At 54.2% G+C, this 17,467-nt stretch overlaps 1 protein-coding gene across 1 annotated transcript in view; it reads left to right on the forward strand.

Moving 5' to 3' along the window:
- Kiaa1614 (KIAA1614 ortholog) overlaps positions 1 to 10,421 on the forward strand; it is a 31,687-nt gene extending 21,266 nt beyond the window's left edge. The window contains exons 6-10 of the mRNA XM_059280179.1: positions 71 to 227; positions 2,029 to 2,275; positions 4,955 to 5,082; positions 5,812 to 5,996; positions 9,554 to 10,421. Of these exons, the coding sequence (XP_059136162.1) occupies positions 71 to 227; positions 2,029 to 2,275; positions 4,955 to 5,082; positions 5,812 to 5,996; positions 9,554 to 9,747 (911 nt within the window). The 3' untranslated portion in view covers positions 9,748 to 10,421. The remainder of the gene's footprint in view (positions 1 to 70; positions 228 to 2,028; positions 2,276 to 4,954; positions 5,083 to 5,811; positions 5,997 to 9,553) is intronic.
- The last annotated feature ends 7,046 nt before the right edge of the window (positions 10,422 to 17,467 follow it).

Raw genomic sequence — 17,467 nt, forward strand, 5'->3', positions numbered from 1 at the left:
AATGGGCCTTTCTCCACAGGGACCTGTGGGGATGGTCAGTGTAGCAGTGGGGGATGCCGAGCTGTTACAGGAATACTCCGGGACTCTCTCCAGTCAGCAGATGTTACCATTGTCAATTCTACAGCTGTCACCCTCTCCCTCACCTCAGAGGAGCCTGAGTGCAGCCTGGAGCTGGGAGGAGCTCTACACAGGACAGAATCCAGCCCTGGAGGCCACATGCCCATTGGGTGAGTGGCAAGAACATACCCTGACTACAGTGGACATGTTGGGTGGGGAAATACCACCTGGAGGAGTAACATCTCTAGCCTTCCTCTCTCCCAAACCCTGGAGGGTTCCTAAACCATGTCCTGGCACCCTAACACACCCTTCCCAATCCTTTTTACCTCTCTCTCTCTCTCTCTCTCTCTCTCTCTCTCTCTCTCTGTGTGTGTGTGTGTGTGTGTGTGTGTGTGTGTCTGTGTGTCTGTGTGTGTCTGTGTGTGTGTGTGTGGTATGTATGTGTTCATGTGGGTATGTGAACATGTGTATGTGCACAGGCCAGATGTTGACTCTGAGTGTCTTACTTAGTTGCTCTGCACCTTGTTTTTTGAACCCCAGGGATCCCCTTGTCTCTCCCTCCCCGGAACTGGGGTTATAAACTTGCTCTGCCATGTGCCCGGCTTTTAAATGGGTGCCGGGGATCTGAACTCGGGTCCTCAGGCTTGCGTGCTAAGCACTTGTCTGCTCCCAGCCCCCACCTCCCCCAGTTCTTTCTGTCTGAGTTATCTGCCTACCCTTGAGCCCCCAGCTGCTGACGCTGCAGCTGAGAGCCACAGGCCTCAGGGTGCTTCTAGGATGCAAACCGTTTTCCTTCTTTGCTTCAGCTGGGGTTAGACATCTGAGACCTTGCCTTGGGACCCCCTCAGGCCGAGTTCAAAGCCTTGTTGAGCCTGGGACTTCCCTGCTCCGTCCTGTGTCTGTGACCACATGGCAGCCCACAGCCTCCCTAGGACCCAGCCAGGCCTGGGTGTTTGCCAGATGCAAGGTCTGTCTGGCCAGTTTCTCGGGGATATCTCTCCCAGGTGTCTAGCTGTCCCTTCAACAAAAACTCAACAGTAGCTTCCCCCCACCCCCTTCCTGGCCGCCATGCTGCTATCCACACAGTGCTTAAACCCTACATGCACTTCCTTCTGCTCCCCCACTTCCACTCTCTGGCAACCCCCTCCAGCCCCCAACCCCTCTGTCTACCATCTGCTCTAAGCTGCCTTCACTTCTTAGCTGCACGAGGGAATATTTTTAAAAAACCCAATTAAATGGAATCATTGTCCTACTTAAAGCCCACAGCAGTCTCTCTTTTCCTCCTCTTCCTGAGGTTGACAGCGCTCGGCAGTGTGACGGGCCTGCCTGCCTCATCCCACACCCCGCCCTGCCCTTCTCACTCCCTGGCTGCTGTGGCTGAGCACATCAGACTTCTCTCTGCTCAGGCAGCGCTCACTTCCAGGATTAATAATGGCCTGACTCCTGCCTCTCCTTGGCCCTTGGTAGAAAGATTGTCGTCTTCCCAAAGAGCCCTCCCTGGAAACAACTTTAAAACAAGTGCCTGGCCGCACTCTGCTTCGCCCCACACACCACTGTGAATGGTTTTTCTCCTTCATGTATTTCTGTCATTGATAAGTTTCTATACGCCCTTAGCTGAGGCCATGTAGGAGACTGATGATACTTCCTGAATGAGTGGAGTGAATTATGAATCCGTGGCTGTGTGCTATAGCAGGGCTATCCTGGACTCATGGCTGTGTGCTATGGCAGGGGCTATCCTGGACTCATGCCTGTGTGCTATGGCAGGGGCTATCCTGGACTCTCCAGAAGCTGCTTTCACTCAGCACCTGGCAGAGTCTGCATAGTTCCCCTTGCTACAGCCTGATAGTTCCTCCCTGGGGACATCGGCACTGGCCCATCTGGGGCCCGTGGGGCCCTAGGATGCAGGATGCGGCCAGCTCTTGCCTGCCTCTCAGCCATCTCCAGCCACATTATGCCCCCCTTGTGTTTCAGAGTATCGCCTGAGGCCAGTACAGGGCACAAGCCACCCTCATCTGCCCATTCTGATGTGAACAAGAAAAGGAGGAGTAGTATCACCTCCACCCTGGGGCTCAAAAAGCTCTTCTCGGCCCTGGGCCACACCCCCCGGCCCAGACTTGGCACATCCCGAAGCTACAGTGTGGAACAGCTGCAGCCCTCAGCTCCCCATACCAGTACCTCCAAAGTGAAGAGAGCCCCATCATTACAAATCCTGCATCTGGTGAGTCCCCAGGGCCCTGGACAGTGGGGTGTGGCCCCAGGAGTGCGATCTGTTGGGATGAAGGGTCCTTGCCTGTCCAGCTCAAAAAAGTGGGACCTGCTGGTGTCTTCACGGCCGACCCATAGGACTGTGTCCGCTGTGTGTGCAGCACCTCTCAAAACTGGTTTCTACCCACCACCCACTGTACTGTTTCTCCCTCTCCCGTGAATTTGTTGCGTCGACTTCCTGGAGAGTTCACGGCCTGGTTTCTTTAACCTTCTCCTTGGCCACAGTGACTCTTTTAGTCCAAATGCAATTTCTTCTTGCTTGCTTTTTTTAAAAAAATTATTTTCCACGTGTGTGTGTTTTGCCTGCATGTGTGTATGTGCACCATGTGCATGCCTGGTACCCACAGAATCCAGAAGAGAGCATCAGGTCCCCTAGGACTGGGATTGTCAACAGTTATGAGCTGCCACATGGGTGCTAGAGATTGATCCTGGGTCCTCGGACAGAGCAGCCAGTGCTCTTAAAATCACTGAGGCGTCTCTCCAGCCTGCAAACACAGTTAATTTTAGTCTGTATTGGCACAGCAAGCCTTGACTGGCCTGTCCGTTCTAGTCTTCATGTGGCTTCCAGAGTGGTATTTCTGAGGATGCATAAACCTGGCCGTACCAACTGCCCCTGGCCCGAGTGAATCCATTTCAGTCCATTTATCATGTTCGGGATAAAGTTGAGACCACTTAGTGCTGTGAGAGGCTCTGTGGTCTGTCTGCTTTTCTGTCTCATCCCTTCCAGAACACTCTCAGCCTCCGCTGGGGAGACCCTTTCTCCCCTCTACAGTCAGATCACAGTGTGTCTCACCTGCTGACACCTGCTACTTCCTCAGTACTCCAGACATGCCTCTCTCAGAAGTCATCAGAGTCCGCAGGCCGAGGGGCCGTCTGCTCCCTGCCCTCCCTGACCTCCCGCCCGGGCTTCCCTCCTCCATGTCTCTCTCCTCTTCCTGGGGTATGGTGTCTATATTCCCAACACGTATCTCAGGAGTTAGTCTACTGTATCCAGCTCACATTGAACACAAGGCACCAGCTAAGCATCTCCCTCTCCATGTGCTTAGCAAATCCCCTCAGCACACGAGCCTCGACCAGGAATCCTGCTCTGTACTAGGAGCTTGTAGGTTTTCTGTTTATTGTGCCCTTGACCTCCTCCTCTGCAGAGTAAGGAGGAGAGCCGTGGTCTATGGCACTGGATCCTTCCATTTCAAAGGCCGAGGAGGGGGAGAATGCAGGGTGAATGGCAGTTCGTGGACTGCTTTCGTCAGGACAGTATCTAGGGGTGGAGGTCTGCTGGCTGGATGAGTAGCGATGGGGAGAAGAAGTGAAGGGTGAGCTGAGAAGGGAAGCAGCGTGGAGATATGGCACCCTGGAAGCTGCCTCCAGTTCAACTTCTCCGGCGTGAGCTGTGAGCTGCGGGCTGTGAGCTGCGGGCTGCGGGCTACGGGCTGCAGGCTGTGAGCTGAGGGCTGAGGGCTGTGGGCTGTGAGCTGAGGGCTGCAGGCTGTGAGCTGCGGGCTGCGGGCTGCGGGCTGTGGCACCTGCATTTATTACCATTGGGGTTTCTGTCTCCAGAAACCCCTCAAGGGAAATAACAACGCCACTGTGTCTCAGAGGTCCGGCTGCAGGGCAAGCTGAGTGGCTGAAGGGAGAGAGCAGCCTGGATAAGTGAGAGAGGATGGGACATGCAGGAAGGATGGCACAGAAACTCAAAAACTGAAAAAGAAAAATTCAAGAAGCTGAAAGAACCAGTCTCTTCCAGAAGTGCAAATGCCTGAGCATCCGCCCTCACCAAACACACGCCAGCACATACCAGGCCCTCTCTCATGTCCCCATGTCTTCCCTCATGTCCCCGTGTCCTCTCTCATGTCCCCATGTCTTCTCTCATGTCCCCATGTCCTCTCCCGTGTCCCCATGTCCTCTCCCATGTCCCCATGTCCTCTCCCATGTCCCCATGTCCTCTCCCATGTCCCCATGTCCTCTCCCGTGTCCCCATGTCCTCTCCCATGTCCCCATGTCCTCTCCCATGTCCCCATGTCCTCTCCCATGTCCCCATGTCCTCTCCCATGTCCCCATGTCCTCTCTCATGTCCCCATGTCCTCTCATCCTGTCTTTTTTTTGGCTTGGGCACCTGTGCCCTCTTTTCAACTGGAGAGCCCTGCTCACAGCCTCACTCAAGAACCAGCTGCTTCCTCCTCTGTCCCCATACCTTCTGGACCAGAATGTCTCTACTCAAGGAACTGGTTACAAGCTCCTGGAGCTATCAGGGTACCAGACTCACCCCCACTCCCAGCTGGAAGCATTCTGCTCTAAGATGTGTCATATCAAGTATGCCACGCCCCCAGGCCCTTTCCTTTCGACAAGGTCTCCTATGTGACTTAAGCTCATGATCCTCCTGCCACAGCCTCTGAGTGCTGGGTAGATTCTCATAGTGAGAAAGTGCTACCCTAATGCTAAGTTACTGCTTTGAGGCCTGTGTAGTCCCATCTCTTGTTCTGCTGACTCTTGCTAGGCATCCAGATGTGCCCACCAAAGCGCGTACCAATGCTTTCTTAGAGTGGCTTCAGGTTTGGGGTCCCGGCAAATCCTCTGTTGCTGACCCTTTCCCAGGCCGCTTTTCTCACCTGCAATATTGGACCTTGCCCACTAGGTGTCACCCTCTCACCAGCATCGGAAAGCAACTTCCTTTCAGAACCTCCATTCTCTGCTAGGTGACAAGGGAGACCGGTCCAGCCTCTACCTGGTGGAGGGGTCAGGGGACCCCAGTACACCGAGCAGGTAAGTGTGGCGCAAGAACCTGTAGGACAAACTCAGAGTGGCCCATGGATCTAGACGCTTAGTCCTCTCTTCCCTCAGAACCACAGCCGTGAGCCAGGCTGCCCCTTTAAGAGAAGTGAGGCAGGGTGCAGAGAGCCGAAGTGATGCTAAGGTCTCAGAATGACACCTCGGTGCCCTCACCTTGTGCAGGTGAGCACCGAGAGGTGTAGGTTTGCAGGAAGGTGCTGCTGGGAAGCTTGACACCTCTCTCCCGTGGCTGTCCAGTGACACCCTGAAGTCAATGTACAGAGTTTCTTGAAATGCAGCTAAAGATCCTTCTAAACTCCCAGAGACAAGAGCCCCCAAGGAAAGAGGCCCTTGGTTCCTGACCTCTCTGCCCAGGTCCTCTTGCCTTTCAGCTTTCACCCAGGGCTTCATGGAAGGACTGTGGGCTGGGGAGGGTGGGCTAACTCTTGAAAACACTGTGTAAAATTATAGCTTCCCTCTAATTCTCTGACGCGTCCTCCTGAAAATGTTAGAAACCACAGCCCTTGTTTCAACCCTTTGCCCTGAGGAGCAGTACATGTGGCAAGTGCCCGTCTCCACCCTAGGGAGCTCACTTTGCTGGGGTCAGGGAAGCCCCAACCTCTAGAGTCGGGCTCCTACGTCAGAGGTGCAGTCCCCGTAGGGCCAACAAAGAGCCGGCCCCGGTGCCTGACCTTACCGTTACTGTCTTTCATCTCCTTGTAGGCCGGCCAAGGCCTTGCCCCATCGTGCCCTCAGTGTGGAAGACGTGGGTTCCCCTAGCCTGGCTCGCACCGTGGGCCGTGTGGTGGAGGTGTTCCCAGACGGCACGAGTCAGCTGCAGCTCCAACGACCCCCAGAGGGCACCTTTGGTTTCCGTGTGGCCTACGGCAATGGCTGTCGGGATTCAGGTATGCCCTTGGGATCCTCGGCAGAGTGCCCAGGGTGTGGCCAGGTTCCTTCTGGGCTTTGGCTGAGCAGTGGAGAAAGGCTCCCTTCGTCCCTTCAGAAGCTCTGACTGGATGTCAGGTCTCAGGGGCCCCTACTGCTGTGGGGGTTGGACTGGCAGATTTGACTGTCCCCCTGCCGTCCTGTGACATCTTGAAATCAGAGTCCTCAAGGCTTTTCCAGAGAGGCAGAGGAAAACTGTCTGTGCTTGCCAGTTCTCGGCTATTCCTTTGATGTGGTTGATGTATTTCAACGGTTCCCGTCCTCCAGCTGCTGGTGTGTCTGGGCATGTGGAGTGGGCCTGCCTGTCTGCAATCCTGTCCACAGCCCTCCCTCACCAGCTCCTTGAGGGCTTTGTTCAGATGGATCCCGGCTGCAGGCACCTGGCCAGGCTGCCTGCTGTGTCCTAATTCAATCCCACTGTCACTGAATGCTGACCAGTTCTTGGTCCCTCTACATCCACGAGTCCTCCGTGGGTGGCAACCTGACTTGCCCAGGCCAAAGCCTGTGGTCCAGAATGCATTTGAGTACAAGAGACCCTGAAAGCTATCCACAGGCTATGCTAAGTGGGGAAGGTGGGGAGGTCTGCTGAGGGAGGGCAGGCAGCGGAAGCGGGGGAGGGGTGACTTTGGAAAGCCAGGAGCTTGTGCTCCTGGGCCCTGCTGAGGAGGGGTAGTCCTGCTCTTGTGTCTCTTAGGTCAAGGCTGGTTACCTGAGAAAGCCCTCTTCTGCTGAGTGTGCACACAGCACGTGTTCTTATACCTGTCCTCTTGTTCATCACTCAGCATCTTTCAGGAATATATATATATATATATATATTCAGGTGCCTACTCGTAAGTACTGTGGATCCTGGGGTTACAGCACCACATGGAGCACACAGACCTCTGACCTCACGAGCATACTCTCCAGCTAGGGTGCTGGGCCAGCTCTATGTGCTTCCTTCATGTTTTCTGTATGAAGAATGTGACATAGTGAAAAGCACCAGGAAGCACATGTGCATGGCAGGCACTGTGTAGCGTGGCGTGAGATGGCGGCAGTGGAGATGGACAGGAGAAGGGGGGAGCCCTCTGGAGTCGAGAGATGAGATTCAAGTACAAAAGTCCTAAAGGGCCCGTGGAGTTTTTAGGAAAACGAGGTCAGGCTAGAGCTGAGCCCAGAGGCTGCAGGCTGTGCTGTCCTCACTGAGAAGGACAGGAACCACCTACTGGGAGAGGTTTTTAGAGCAGAGGGGTGATAGCAGCTATGTTGAGAATACACAATGGGACGAGGACGGGCACTAAACTGATCTCCACAGTCCAGGAGACACACACAATATCAGGTGGCACTGTGGTGGCTGTGGAGGAGGTTAGCAGGGGCTTGAATCTGCCAGATTTACAGTTAGTGTGACCTGAACTTCTTGATGGGAGAGAGAGAGAGAGAGAGAGAGAGAGAGAGAGAGAGAGAGAGAGAGAGAGACAGAGACAGAGAGAGAGAGAGAGACTGGGAATGGGAACGGACGGACGGGGTGGGCCTCCCCCAGGCTGGACCTAGGGAGGATCAGATGTCAGTGCACACAGGGAACTGACATTTGGGGACCAGACAGTGCCATCCAGGCTGTCTCTGTGTCCCTTACTTGGATGGTCCTGTCCAGGTGGCGTCCCACTCTTGCGGCTGTATTTGGCCGTGAGTGTGGTGACTGCTGCTGTTTCCACCATGGGCCCTCCTCTAGCTGCGGAGGGCCACTTCCCCTGAACCTCAGAGAAGCCATGGCTGGAGACTGCTCTGGCTCCTTGCTAAGCATCAGTCAGGATGCCAGCATGTGTCCCATCTGACACCACACCCACGGGAACAGCAGGCCCTGCCTTCTGCTTCTAACTGGCTACAACACAGGCATCTAACATCCTTAACAAAGGCTGTCTCCAGCAGACCATAAATGCCAGAGTTGCCTCACAGTCACGATTTCAGCTGGGAAGCCTCCCCAAAATGGCTGGAGTGACGTCAGTGTCTGGTCTGGCTTGGCTGCATTCTTTTGGGTTTTGTCATCCCCCCCCACACCTGCCTCTCCTCCTGCACACCAAACACTCGTGTGGGTTCATGTGGGGAGGCAGGGGCAGCTCCCTCTCTCCATGCTGACAGTGTGTAGACCCAGCAAATAAGCTGTTCGAGCATCAGAGGAAGAAGATCAAGGGGAGGGCAGGGCCCCAGTGGAAAAGCCTTCTGCCAAAGGATGGTACACACTGGGTCATTTAGAGACCGAGCCTCACTGGAAAGGCTCACAGAAAGGGACAGGAGAGGAAGTGTGGATTCAGCTCAGATCAGCCAATGGCCACCAACTTTTAGGTGTCTTGGTGAAGGAGCTATAGAGTCCGTATTCAGAGCCTGGCCTCTCTGGGGCCCAGAGACTTCAGTGAAGGGGCTCTTTCTGGTCTGTGGGCTAAGGTACCACTTTCCATAGTCCACAGTGCTGCAAGCCAGAGATGGGGGCACCAGAACAGACATCCTGCCTAGCTCATGCTAAGCAGCTGACTAGGGAAGGGCCATGGAGAAGCTATCGTGTGGGCAGTTGCTGTGTTTCTCAGCCAGCTGGTGAAGGGGTCGTTCAGCTGGTGAAGCTGTGTTCAGCCGGCCCCAAATCCCATTGTACTGTGAGCTGCAGGAAAGTCACCCACAAAGGCTGTCCCCTGCTGTCCTCCAGCAGGGGGCTGTGCTCACACAGCAGAACATGGTAGTGGGCTCCAGCTTTCTCCAGAGGAACTGGCCTGTGTACCCTGCCAGATGGGGACAGCTGACAGAACTTGAGAGATGTCTGCATCTCAGCTGGACACTCCTCTGCTGTGGGAGCCGCGCCTGGAGGCCTGCCTTGTCAGCCTAAGGCCCCACAGCCTCTCCCACAACATGGGTTTCCTGAGAGCCAGCCACAAGTCCCCGATAGGCTTGATCTGTACATTTCACAACCCAAGGAATGATCCTGCCGGCCAGGCTGAGCCTCTTGGAGTGGTGGAGATGGAAGGGTACAAGAAAAAGAGGCGAGTGAGCCATGACTGTGGGCAGAATGTTTGTTTTTCCTGGACGTTGGCCCAGATGCCCGAAATCCCAAGCGAGGAACTTGTGAGTGAGGCTGAGGCCAGGGCGAGTCCCGGACAGTGCGACCGTACTGTGAAGCAGATTTGCTCTCAGCCACTTCCATTACTCTGGTGACACTGTCCCCCACCTTGGCCATCTATTTATGAGTCCTGAGCAACACAGGCAGGGTACACAGCACGTGATGGTCTTCATTGTCAAGAGGACTTCCTCTTTACCCTAAAAGCTGAGTATCAGAAAGGGTAAGATCAGTCTAGTCTTACTAACTGTAGATGAATGATGTCTTTAAGCATCATTTGCATGGATTTTCCTCTTTGGAAAGAGGCTACAGAGAATGAGGTTATGCTTGGGGAGGCGGGGAAGAGGGCCACATGACATGTTTCCATGCAGGCGGTGGTGAGGGCCGTGTGTCACTGTGCCCTCTGTGAGTTCTCACTTCCTCTCCTCTTCTCCTTTGCAGGGCTCTACGTGCAGGCCATGGCTGACCTGGATACTGCCAAGCTGTACTCGGGGCTGCTTGGGGTGGGGGATGAGATCCTGGAGGTGAACGGGGCCAAGGTTGCTGGGCTGGGCTTGGCTCACATCAAGGAGCTACTGGCTCATGTGGAGAGCTTGTCAGTTCGTGTCTTGAGACAGAGGCCTGTTCCCCAGTGACCCAGAAGTACTGTTCCTCTCACCGACACTCCCTGAGAAGCCCTGACCCCACAGGGAAGAAGGGGCTGGAAATGCGCCACTCAGAGATAATTTGTGGATGGAAAGTACGGTTCACAGATCAGGGTGGCATCTAGTTGTCTGGGCTGTGACAGAGCTGTTCTGATCGGCCACCTGCAGGAAGAGACGAAGAGCCTGTGTGTATGTTTCAGTTAAGGTCACTAATTTATGCAGATCTGGGGAGAGAAAATAATGGTCTTCTTCCGTGACAGAAGTGGTAGGATGTGTCCCTTTGTTGGAAGGAGAGGAGAGTGACTGACTATATCCTTGGGTTGGTCCCTGAGAGCTGGCCTCACCTCCTGGTCACACTCACTGAAAAGCCTCCCCAGCCCCCGGCACCCCAGAGACAAAGTGGCCACATTGGCCTTGTGCCCGTCTCTTTCAGCTGGGGCTTGCCTGGTTTCCATGTGACTACACCTTTGCTCCTGATCCAGAGGGGGCTCAGTGTCTTGGCACAGCAGACAGCCAAGAGCGCACATTCCAAACCAAGCCCTGGGAAGGATGGCCTGTTAAGAGTTCTGAGCCCCTTCTGGGTATGTAAACATCTGAGAGGTTCAGGGAGCCAGAATGTTAAGAATTTCTAGGAAATTTTTCTGATCAACACAAAGTTGAAAAAAAAAAAAAAAAAACCGAAACCACTGCCATTGTTTTCAATAAGTGTGGCCGTAGTACTAAGGGTGCAGAAGTGGAGGCCGGCCCAGCCAGCCCTTTGCCTCCACCCATGCCTAGACCGGTTGTTGCAGCCTAGCCTGGCCTGGGGGCGGGGGTGGGGGGAGGGGGGGCTGGTCTTTGTTCTCTTGTCCAGCTCGGAGACGGGGCTGCAGCTGGTGTCTGGGTGTCCCCCAGCTGCAGGATTCCTGTCCAGACCTCCCTGGTGGCAGCTGTGGGTGGCCAGCAGCCAGGGAGGCTGTGTGCTGGGTTGGCCATCCCACCTAGGCACAGCCTGCTCAGCTCAGAGCCTGCCCGAGGGTTCAGGTCTAGATGCATGGGCAGGCGCCAGACTTAAATTATTAAAATACAAAGCCGAAGCTGCTTCCATTGGAGTTGTGGAATTCTGTGTTCTCTTGACCTTTATCAGCCCTAAGAGGCCTGGGGCTGGGTAGGGGCAGAAGGGTCCAGGTATGGCCAGAGGGCATTCAGAGGGGAAGCGGGGAGGCTGCAGGGGTAGGGTCACGGCCAGGGAGGATGCACAAGATCTGTAGTCCTTGAGTCAGGAGAGGAGCCCTGGCAAGGCTGAGGATGGGAAAAAACAGAGCTAACGTTTGCAGAGGGGTGGAGTACGCAGCTACCTGCTAGTTTTGAACTTGCCTTGGTGCTAGCTATAGTTAAAATGGGCTGGAGAGATGGCTCAGAGGTTAAGAGCACTGGCTGCTCTTCCAGAGGACCTGGGTTCAATTCCTGGCACCCACACGGCAGCTCTTAACTGCCTGAAACTCCAGTTTCAGAGGATCCAACACCTTCACACAGACATACATGCAGTCAAAACATGAATGCACATGAAATAAAATGAAAAAAATTACTTAAAAAATCAAAGCAGCTTTCATCTAGATTGGGCTGATGACATGAGTGTCACAGGCAGCTTTCACGGGACAAGGAGGACACTGAAGGAGGCATGGGCCTGTGGAGAGGTGACAGTAGCCTCAGCCTGTGAGGTGAGGAGATGGGACCTTCTCGGCAGAGACCAGTTAAAAACCTGCTGCTCCTGCCTCAGAGGCTGAGAGAGGGAGAGGGGTGGGAGAGTGTTTCAGAACCCCAAGAGTGCAGGACAGGTTGGCTAAGGCTACCCCAGGTTGGAGACAGTGTAACAAGTGCATGAAACTTCAGGGTGTAAAGAGGGTACTGGAGCACCCTAGAGATAAATCCCCGCCCCCATCCCTTCCCTGCAGAAACAGCGCCCCCTAGCAGGAGACCACAGCTGTGGGGACCCTGGCAGCCCCTAGAGGCTATTTCCTGGCCTGGAGCTGCAGCAGGACAAACTTCACCCTGGAAAAAGCATCAGTGGCAAAGGTCACCTGTTTTCTGTATGGCAGGGTCACTTGTCTTCTGGAGAAATGCAGTGGAGGCCTGGGGCTGGGAGAGGAGGAAAAGGCTGCCGTGGGCAGTCTCTGCTGTCCTGGAAGGTGCTGGCCAGGCCTGCCCTGTGGATCTTAGTCTTTAAAAGGGTCCTTCTTACCAGGAGCATCCTGCTTCCTGTCCTTTCCGAGGCGTGAAGCCCAGTTCAGTGCTGGTATTGGTGTCTGGCATGGCGGCCCTGTCTGCCTGGTGTGCGACCCACTTGTCACTCTTGAGCCTTCCCCTCGTGCCTGAAGAGGACAGAACCCGGATGTGAGAGGGAACGTGCAGGTAACAGCGGCCCTCCAGCCTCTGACCTGAGATCCCAGGCTCCTGCCTGCGGTAGAGCAATGCTGTGTCCCTGACCCGTGTACATGGGGGGAGGGGCTGCGTTCTCCAGCATCTCCTCCGATCTCCAACATCTGCTTGACCTAGAGAGCTGCTGACCTAGAAGGCCTGATCCAGCCCTTCTGCAAATACTGCGCCATCAGAACCTTCCAGAACTTAGTTAACTAACTGCCATAAGCCAGGTCCGGTGCAGGCCAGAGGGGCAGGGGAAAATAAGGAAGACTCCATCAACGCACAGTACAAGGAGGAGCATGAGCACCGCGCTGCCCAGGCCGCGCCGCCGAGAGCCTGACACGGGGCGGCCTGGTGCAGAGCCAGGGGACTGACGGACGAGAAGGGAAATGAGGCTCTCAAGCCGGGTTTTGTGAAGTGAATGGGCATTTGCAGCGAGAGCAAGGCATTAAAAATACCCACCCTGTGCAGAGACGGGGCTTTCCCCTGAAGAGCCTGTGTCCCTTAAGCTCACAGATGGCGGCTGATGTTGGAGACCACAGAACAAGCACCGACTTTGACCTCAGACCTGCCAGTCTCCGGAGGGGCTGCAGGTAGAGGGAGGTGTGAAGGTTGGAGAGGATTTCAGAAGGCACTGTTATCAATCAAGGCTTGCTTCCAGGAAGAGGACACTGAGTGACCCCTAAGGTGTGCCTCTAAGGTTGCAGAGGAGCCGGCCGGAGTTGAGAGCGGGATTCCCGCCGCTAGGCACTGTGGGTACTGGGTCCGCCTTGGAGAGGAGAAAGTGTGCTGTAGGCCTTGTGGCTAGTAGGTAGCTGTCACCCTGCCAGCCAGCCAGATCCTAAGACAGAACAGTGAGGGGCAAGTTCAGCAGGGCAGGTGTCCCCGAGGGTCCGGGCAGGCCACAGGCTAGCTGTCAGCCGCACCTTCAAGGCCACTGGCCGTTGAGGAAGGTTCTCCCAGAGGGCCGGCTCCTGCCAGGCCGAGGACATCACAACCTTGTGTGCAGTGACCTGGATGAAGACGTCATCCTGCTCTTGAAGATAATGCAGTGGAGGGGGAGGGAGGGGGCCCCAGCTGGGGGTGGGGTTGCTGGCTGAAGCCAAGGCAAATGCCGGGCCACATACACTGGGCACAAGTGTGCGTGTGCAGGGATGAGCATTGGGCACATGCACGCGGGGTCCCCAGATCTTAAGTAAGATGGGGAGCCACAGGAGGTATGGCTCAAATTTTGAAGTTAGCTAGGGGGTACAGGGACAGGGAGTGGGGCCACCTTGATCTGCTGACCTTTACAGGGTAGGGGTGCTGTACCTCACTTTTAGCTTTGAGGCCCTTCAGGAAGATGAGATCCAACCTCCCACCACCTGCAGGAGAGATGGCATTCCCTGGCAGTATTTCTGACCCTAATAAACACTGAAAGTGGGACGTGTTGGGGAGAAGGGCTGAAAAATAAAGTTTACCTCCCACAGGACAATGACAAGCTCCCGACCACCTTGGCTTGAGTTGGTGGAAATGATGAAATCCAGGCATGGTCTTTAGAGAAGGGCATCTTTGGTTCTAGACGCAAGTCACCGTGAAGCCAGAGACCTAGAAGCAGATGTGCTGGCATAACTGGGCTCCCAGGCCCTTCCCAGCGGCTCAGGGGCTGCCCACTGGGGGCACTTGGGACAACCGCTTTGGTTGCTGGGCGCCTTTTCATTGGGCTCCAGCTCCACACAGCCATTTAGCCTCTCATTCTGCTTCTCCGTGGCCTTTGCTGGACTGCTCTTCCACCTCCCCACTGCCTGGCAACCTTTACAAGGATTAGAGAGGCGTCTGTCCCGGGCTTCAAACCACGACACTGCGTGCTGGCACTGTTTCCTTTAACTCTCACGTTCATGCGACCAGGAACTTTGGACGGTGACTTTCTTCAGTGGAATTATCCTTCGCACTTACCTGGCAGCCAACTGCTCTGCCCTGGGGCACCTGCCCAAGCCATTGCTTCCATCCACAGGCCCTTTCTGGAGGTGTTCAAAAAAGCCCTCCACCCCCGGATCCCTTCCCACCATGCTCTGCAAACGCTCTTTCCTATGGAGCCAGAGCACCTGCTCACAAATGGCAATGGCCTTCCTTGGCAGGCTCTGCCCAGCTTGCAAAGGCTGTGGGTTTGGCCAGGTTGCCGTGCTGGGCCCGAGGAAGGGAGCTGCTGGGACTGGCTCAGATACTGTGCCCCTGGAGCCAGGGCTCAACAGCTGCCCGGCCAGTCCTGGAGGGTATCCGGGGCTGTTCTGCGGATGCCCAGCCACCTGCCAGGCCCGCCTTTGTCTTGTCCTTCTGCAATCTGGGCTCAGGCCTCTATCACAGTGTGGGGCTGCCCTTGGGGCTCTGGCCAGGTGCCAGGCACTAAGGCAAGGCCCGCTCTGCCCTTTGGGATGCCAACAGCTCCGGAGCGGAGTCAGGTACAGCTGTGAGATAAGGCAGATCAACATGCCGTGGGCTACAAGAGACCCAAGGCAGGAGGCCCGTTCCCACCTGGGGGCCACAAAGGCTTCTGGGGAGGGCCAGCCTCAGCTCCGTGATTCCCCAAGTTCAGCAGCTTCCACCCAGCTCTGGAGCTAAATTGGAAGAAATGTGGATGTGCTGGGAGCTCTGGTGCTACCGATGCCCTCCTGGACACATCAGTCTCCAGGTTTTCTTGGGTTACTACTGTAAGCAGCTGGGTTCAGTTTTCTTATAAACAAGATCCAGATACCAGTGTCTTAGGATTTCTATTGCTGCACTGAAAACACCAGGACCAAAAGGCAAGCTGGGAGGAAAGGGTGCTTTTGGCTTCTACTTCCATATTGCTGTTCATCATTGAAGGAAGTCAGGGCAAGAACTCAAAACAGGGCAGGATCCTGGAATCAGGAGCTGGTGCAGAAGCCATGGAGGAGCGCTACTCACTGACTTCTCATATGGGTTACTCAGCCTGCTCTTATAGAACCCAGGACTACCAGCCCAGGGATGGCACCACCCACAATGGGCTGGGCCCTCCCCACCAATAACTAATTAAGAAAATATCCACCAGCCGGATCTTACGGAGACACTTTATTATGTTTCCCTCCCTTTGGATAACTGCAGTTTGTGTGTCAGGTTGACATAGTAACCAACACAACCACTGATGCTGACTTCTTGAGCTCCTGGACCAGATACTGTTTTGGGTGTCCCAGGCTGGCCTTGAACTCACTGTGATCCTCAGCCTCCTGAGGGGCTGGGATTACAGGCCTATGCAACCGTGCCCCGGCCTTGATCAGATTTCCTGATTTAACAGTAGTCAAGGCTCTGGGACACAGTCAAGACCAAGGCGACTGACATCCACACTTCACCCTAGGCACTGAGGAGTTCCGTGTTTTAGGAGCTGAGAGGTAGGTGGCTGTCAGTGGAGTGTCATATAAAGCCTGAGGACCTGAGTTCGAGTCTCGGTACCCTCAGTTTTTAAAAAGCCAGCTATGGTGACAGATGCTTGTCATCCCAGGGCTGGGAAGGCAGAGGTGGGAGGAGCCCTGGAATCTGCTGGCTGACCAAGCCCCAGATGGAGACCTTGTTTTAAAAACCAAGGTGGCTGGTTCCTGAGGAACAGCATCCATGTTGAAGTCAGGTTAGAGACAGCTTAGTGAACACCTGTTGGCCATCACTGAGTTCAGACGGGCAGCTTTTCCCTAAAGCAACGGCCTGTGGTCCAGTCAGACTTGGTTCCAGCATCAGCACTGGAGGTACTGTACGTGTGTGGGTCCGCATGTGCCATGGCGCCCATGGGAAGTCAGAGGGCAACCTGAAGAGCTGCCCTCTCCTTGCACTATGTGGGCTCCCAGGACTGGATCTGGGTCCTCAGCTTGATGGCAAGCACCTTTATTTACTGCTATACCATTTCATACTTCTTTCTTTTTGGGGGGACGGTGTGGGGGTGGGAGAGATAAGGTCTCACTAAAGTGCCTCGGCCTTTACAATAGCTGGGAACTATAGACCTTGACACTAGACTGGTGGTTAATTTCCTTTTTAAGACTTATTTTGTGTGCCAGGAGGTGGTGGCACATGCCTTTAATCCCAGTATTCAGGAGGCAGGCAGAAGCAGGTGGATCTCTGTGAGTTCGAGGCGACCCTGGTCTACAGAGTGAGTGAGACGGCCCGGGCTACTGTGAAACCCTGTCCTGTCAAGAAAACAAAACAAAACCAACCAAACAAAAAAGGATGTATTTTATGTATCTATGTGAGTGCCTGCATGTATGTATGTATGCACACCTGTGCATGCCTGGTGCCCAAGAGGTCAGATCCCCTGAAAGTGGAGTTATGGGCAGTCGTGAGCCGCCCGCCATGTGGGTGCTGGGAAGAGAACACAGGTCTCTGCAAGAGCAAGTGCTCTCACTGCTGAGTCTTCTCTCCAGCCCCGTGCTGGTGCATTCCTTAGTTGCTTGCTGCAGTCTACAGGTGGAGGCCTGTAATCCCAGCTACTTAGGAAGCTGAGGCAGGAGGATTGAAATTCTGGTCCTTCTGCTCCACCTTCCTATACGCTGGGGTTACAGGCAGGCACATCTGCACCACATCTGGTTCTATGCGGTGCTAGGGATTGAACCCTGGGTTTTGTGCATGCTAGGCAAGCTCTCCACCAAGGTCATGACATCTTTAGCTCCCACAACTCAGAATCCTGATCTTCTAGCAGCTGTCAGCTTGCTCTGTTCCAAGCAAATGTCTAGGTCAGTATTTTTAAATTTTTATTTAAATTTTTTTCATATATTTTGATCATACACTTTCCCCTCCCCCAATTCCTCCCAGATCTTCCCCACCTCCCTCCCTACCAACTTCATGTTCTCTCTCACTCAAAAAAAGAAAAAAAAAAACCTAAACAAACTAAAAAGAGGAAGGAAAAATAAAACAGTAAGACAAAAAAAATTATCAAAACAAGAATCACACAAAATGAGCAAGAGAGATAGATGACCTCTGGCTGTTCTTCCAGAGGTCCTGAGTTCAAGTCCCAGCAACCACATGTGGCTCCCAACCATCTATAATGAGATCGGGTGCCCTCTTCTGGCCTGCAGTCATACACGCAGGTGGGACACTGTGTACATAATACATAAAATCTAAAAAAAAAAAAAAAAAAATCACACAAAACAATATGGAGTCCATTTTGTGTTGGCCAACTACTCCTGGGCATGGGGCTTGCCTTGGAGGATGATATACACATTGATACTCCATAGAAGAAAAATGGTTTTTCCCTGATACCCAGCAGGGATCAACTGCAAATAGCTTCCTTCATATGTTAGTAATTTTCTTTTTTTTTTTTTTTTTTTTTTTTTTG

The sequence above is a fragment of the Peromyscus eremicus genome, chromosome 15 (assembly GCF_949786415.1).
Source record: "Peromyscus eremicus chromosome 15, PerEre_H2_v1, whole genome shotgun sequence".
Taxonomy (NCBI): Eukaryota; Metazoa; Chordata; class Mammalia; order Rodentia; family Cricetidae; genus Peromyscus; species Peromyscus eremicus.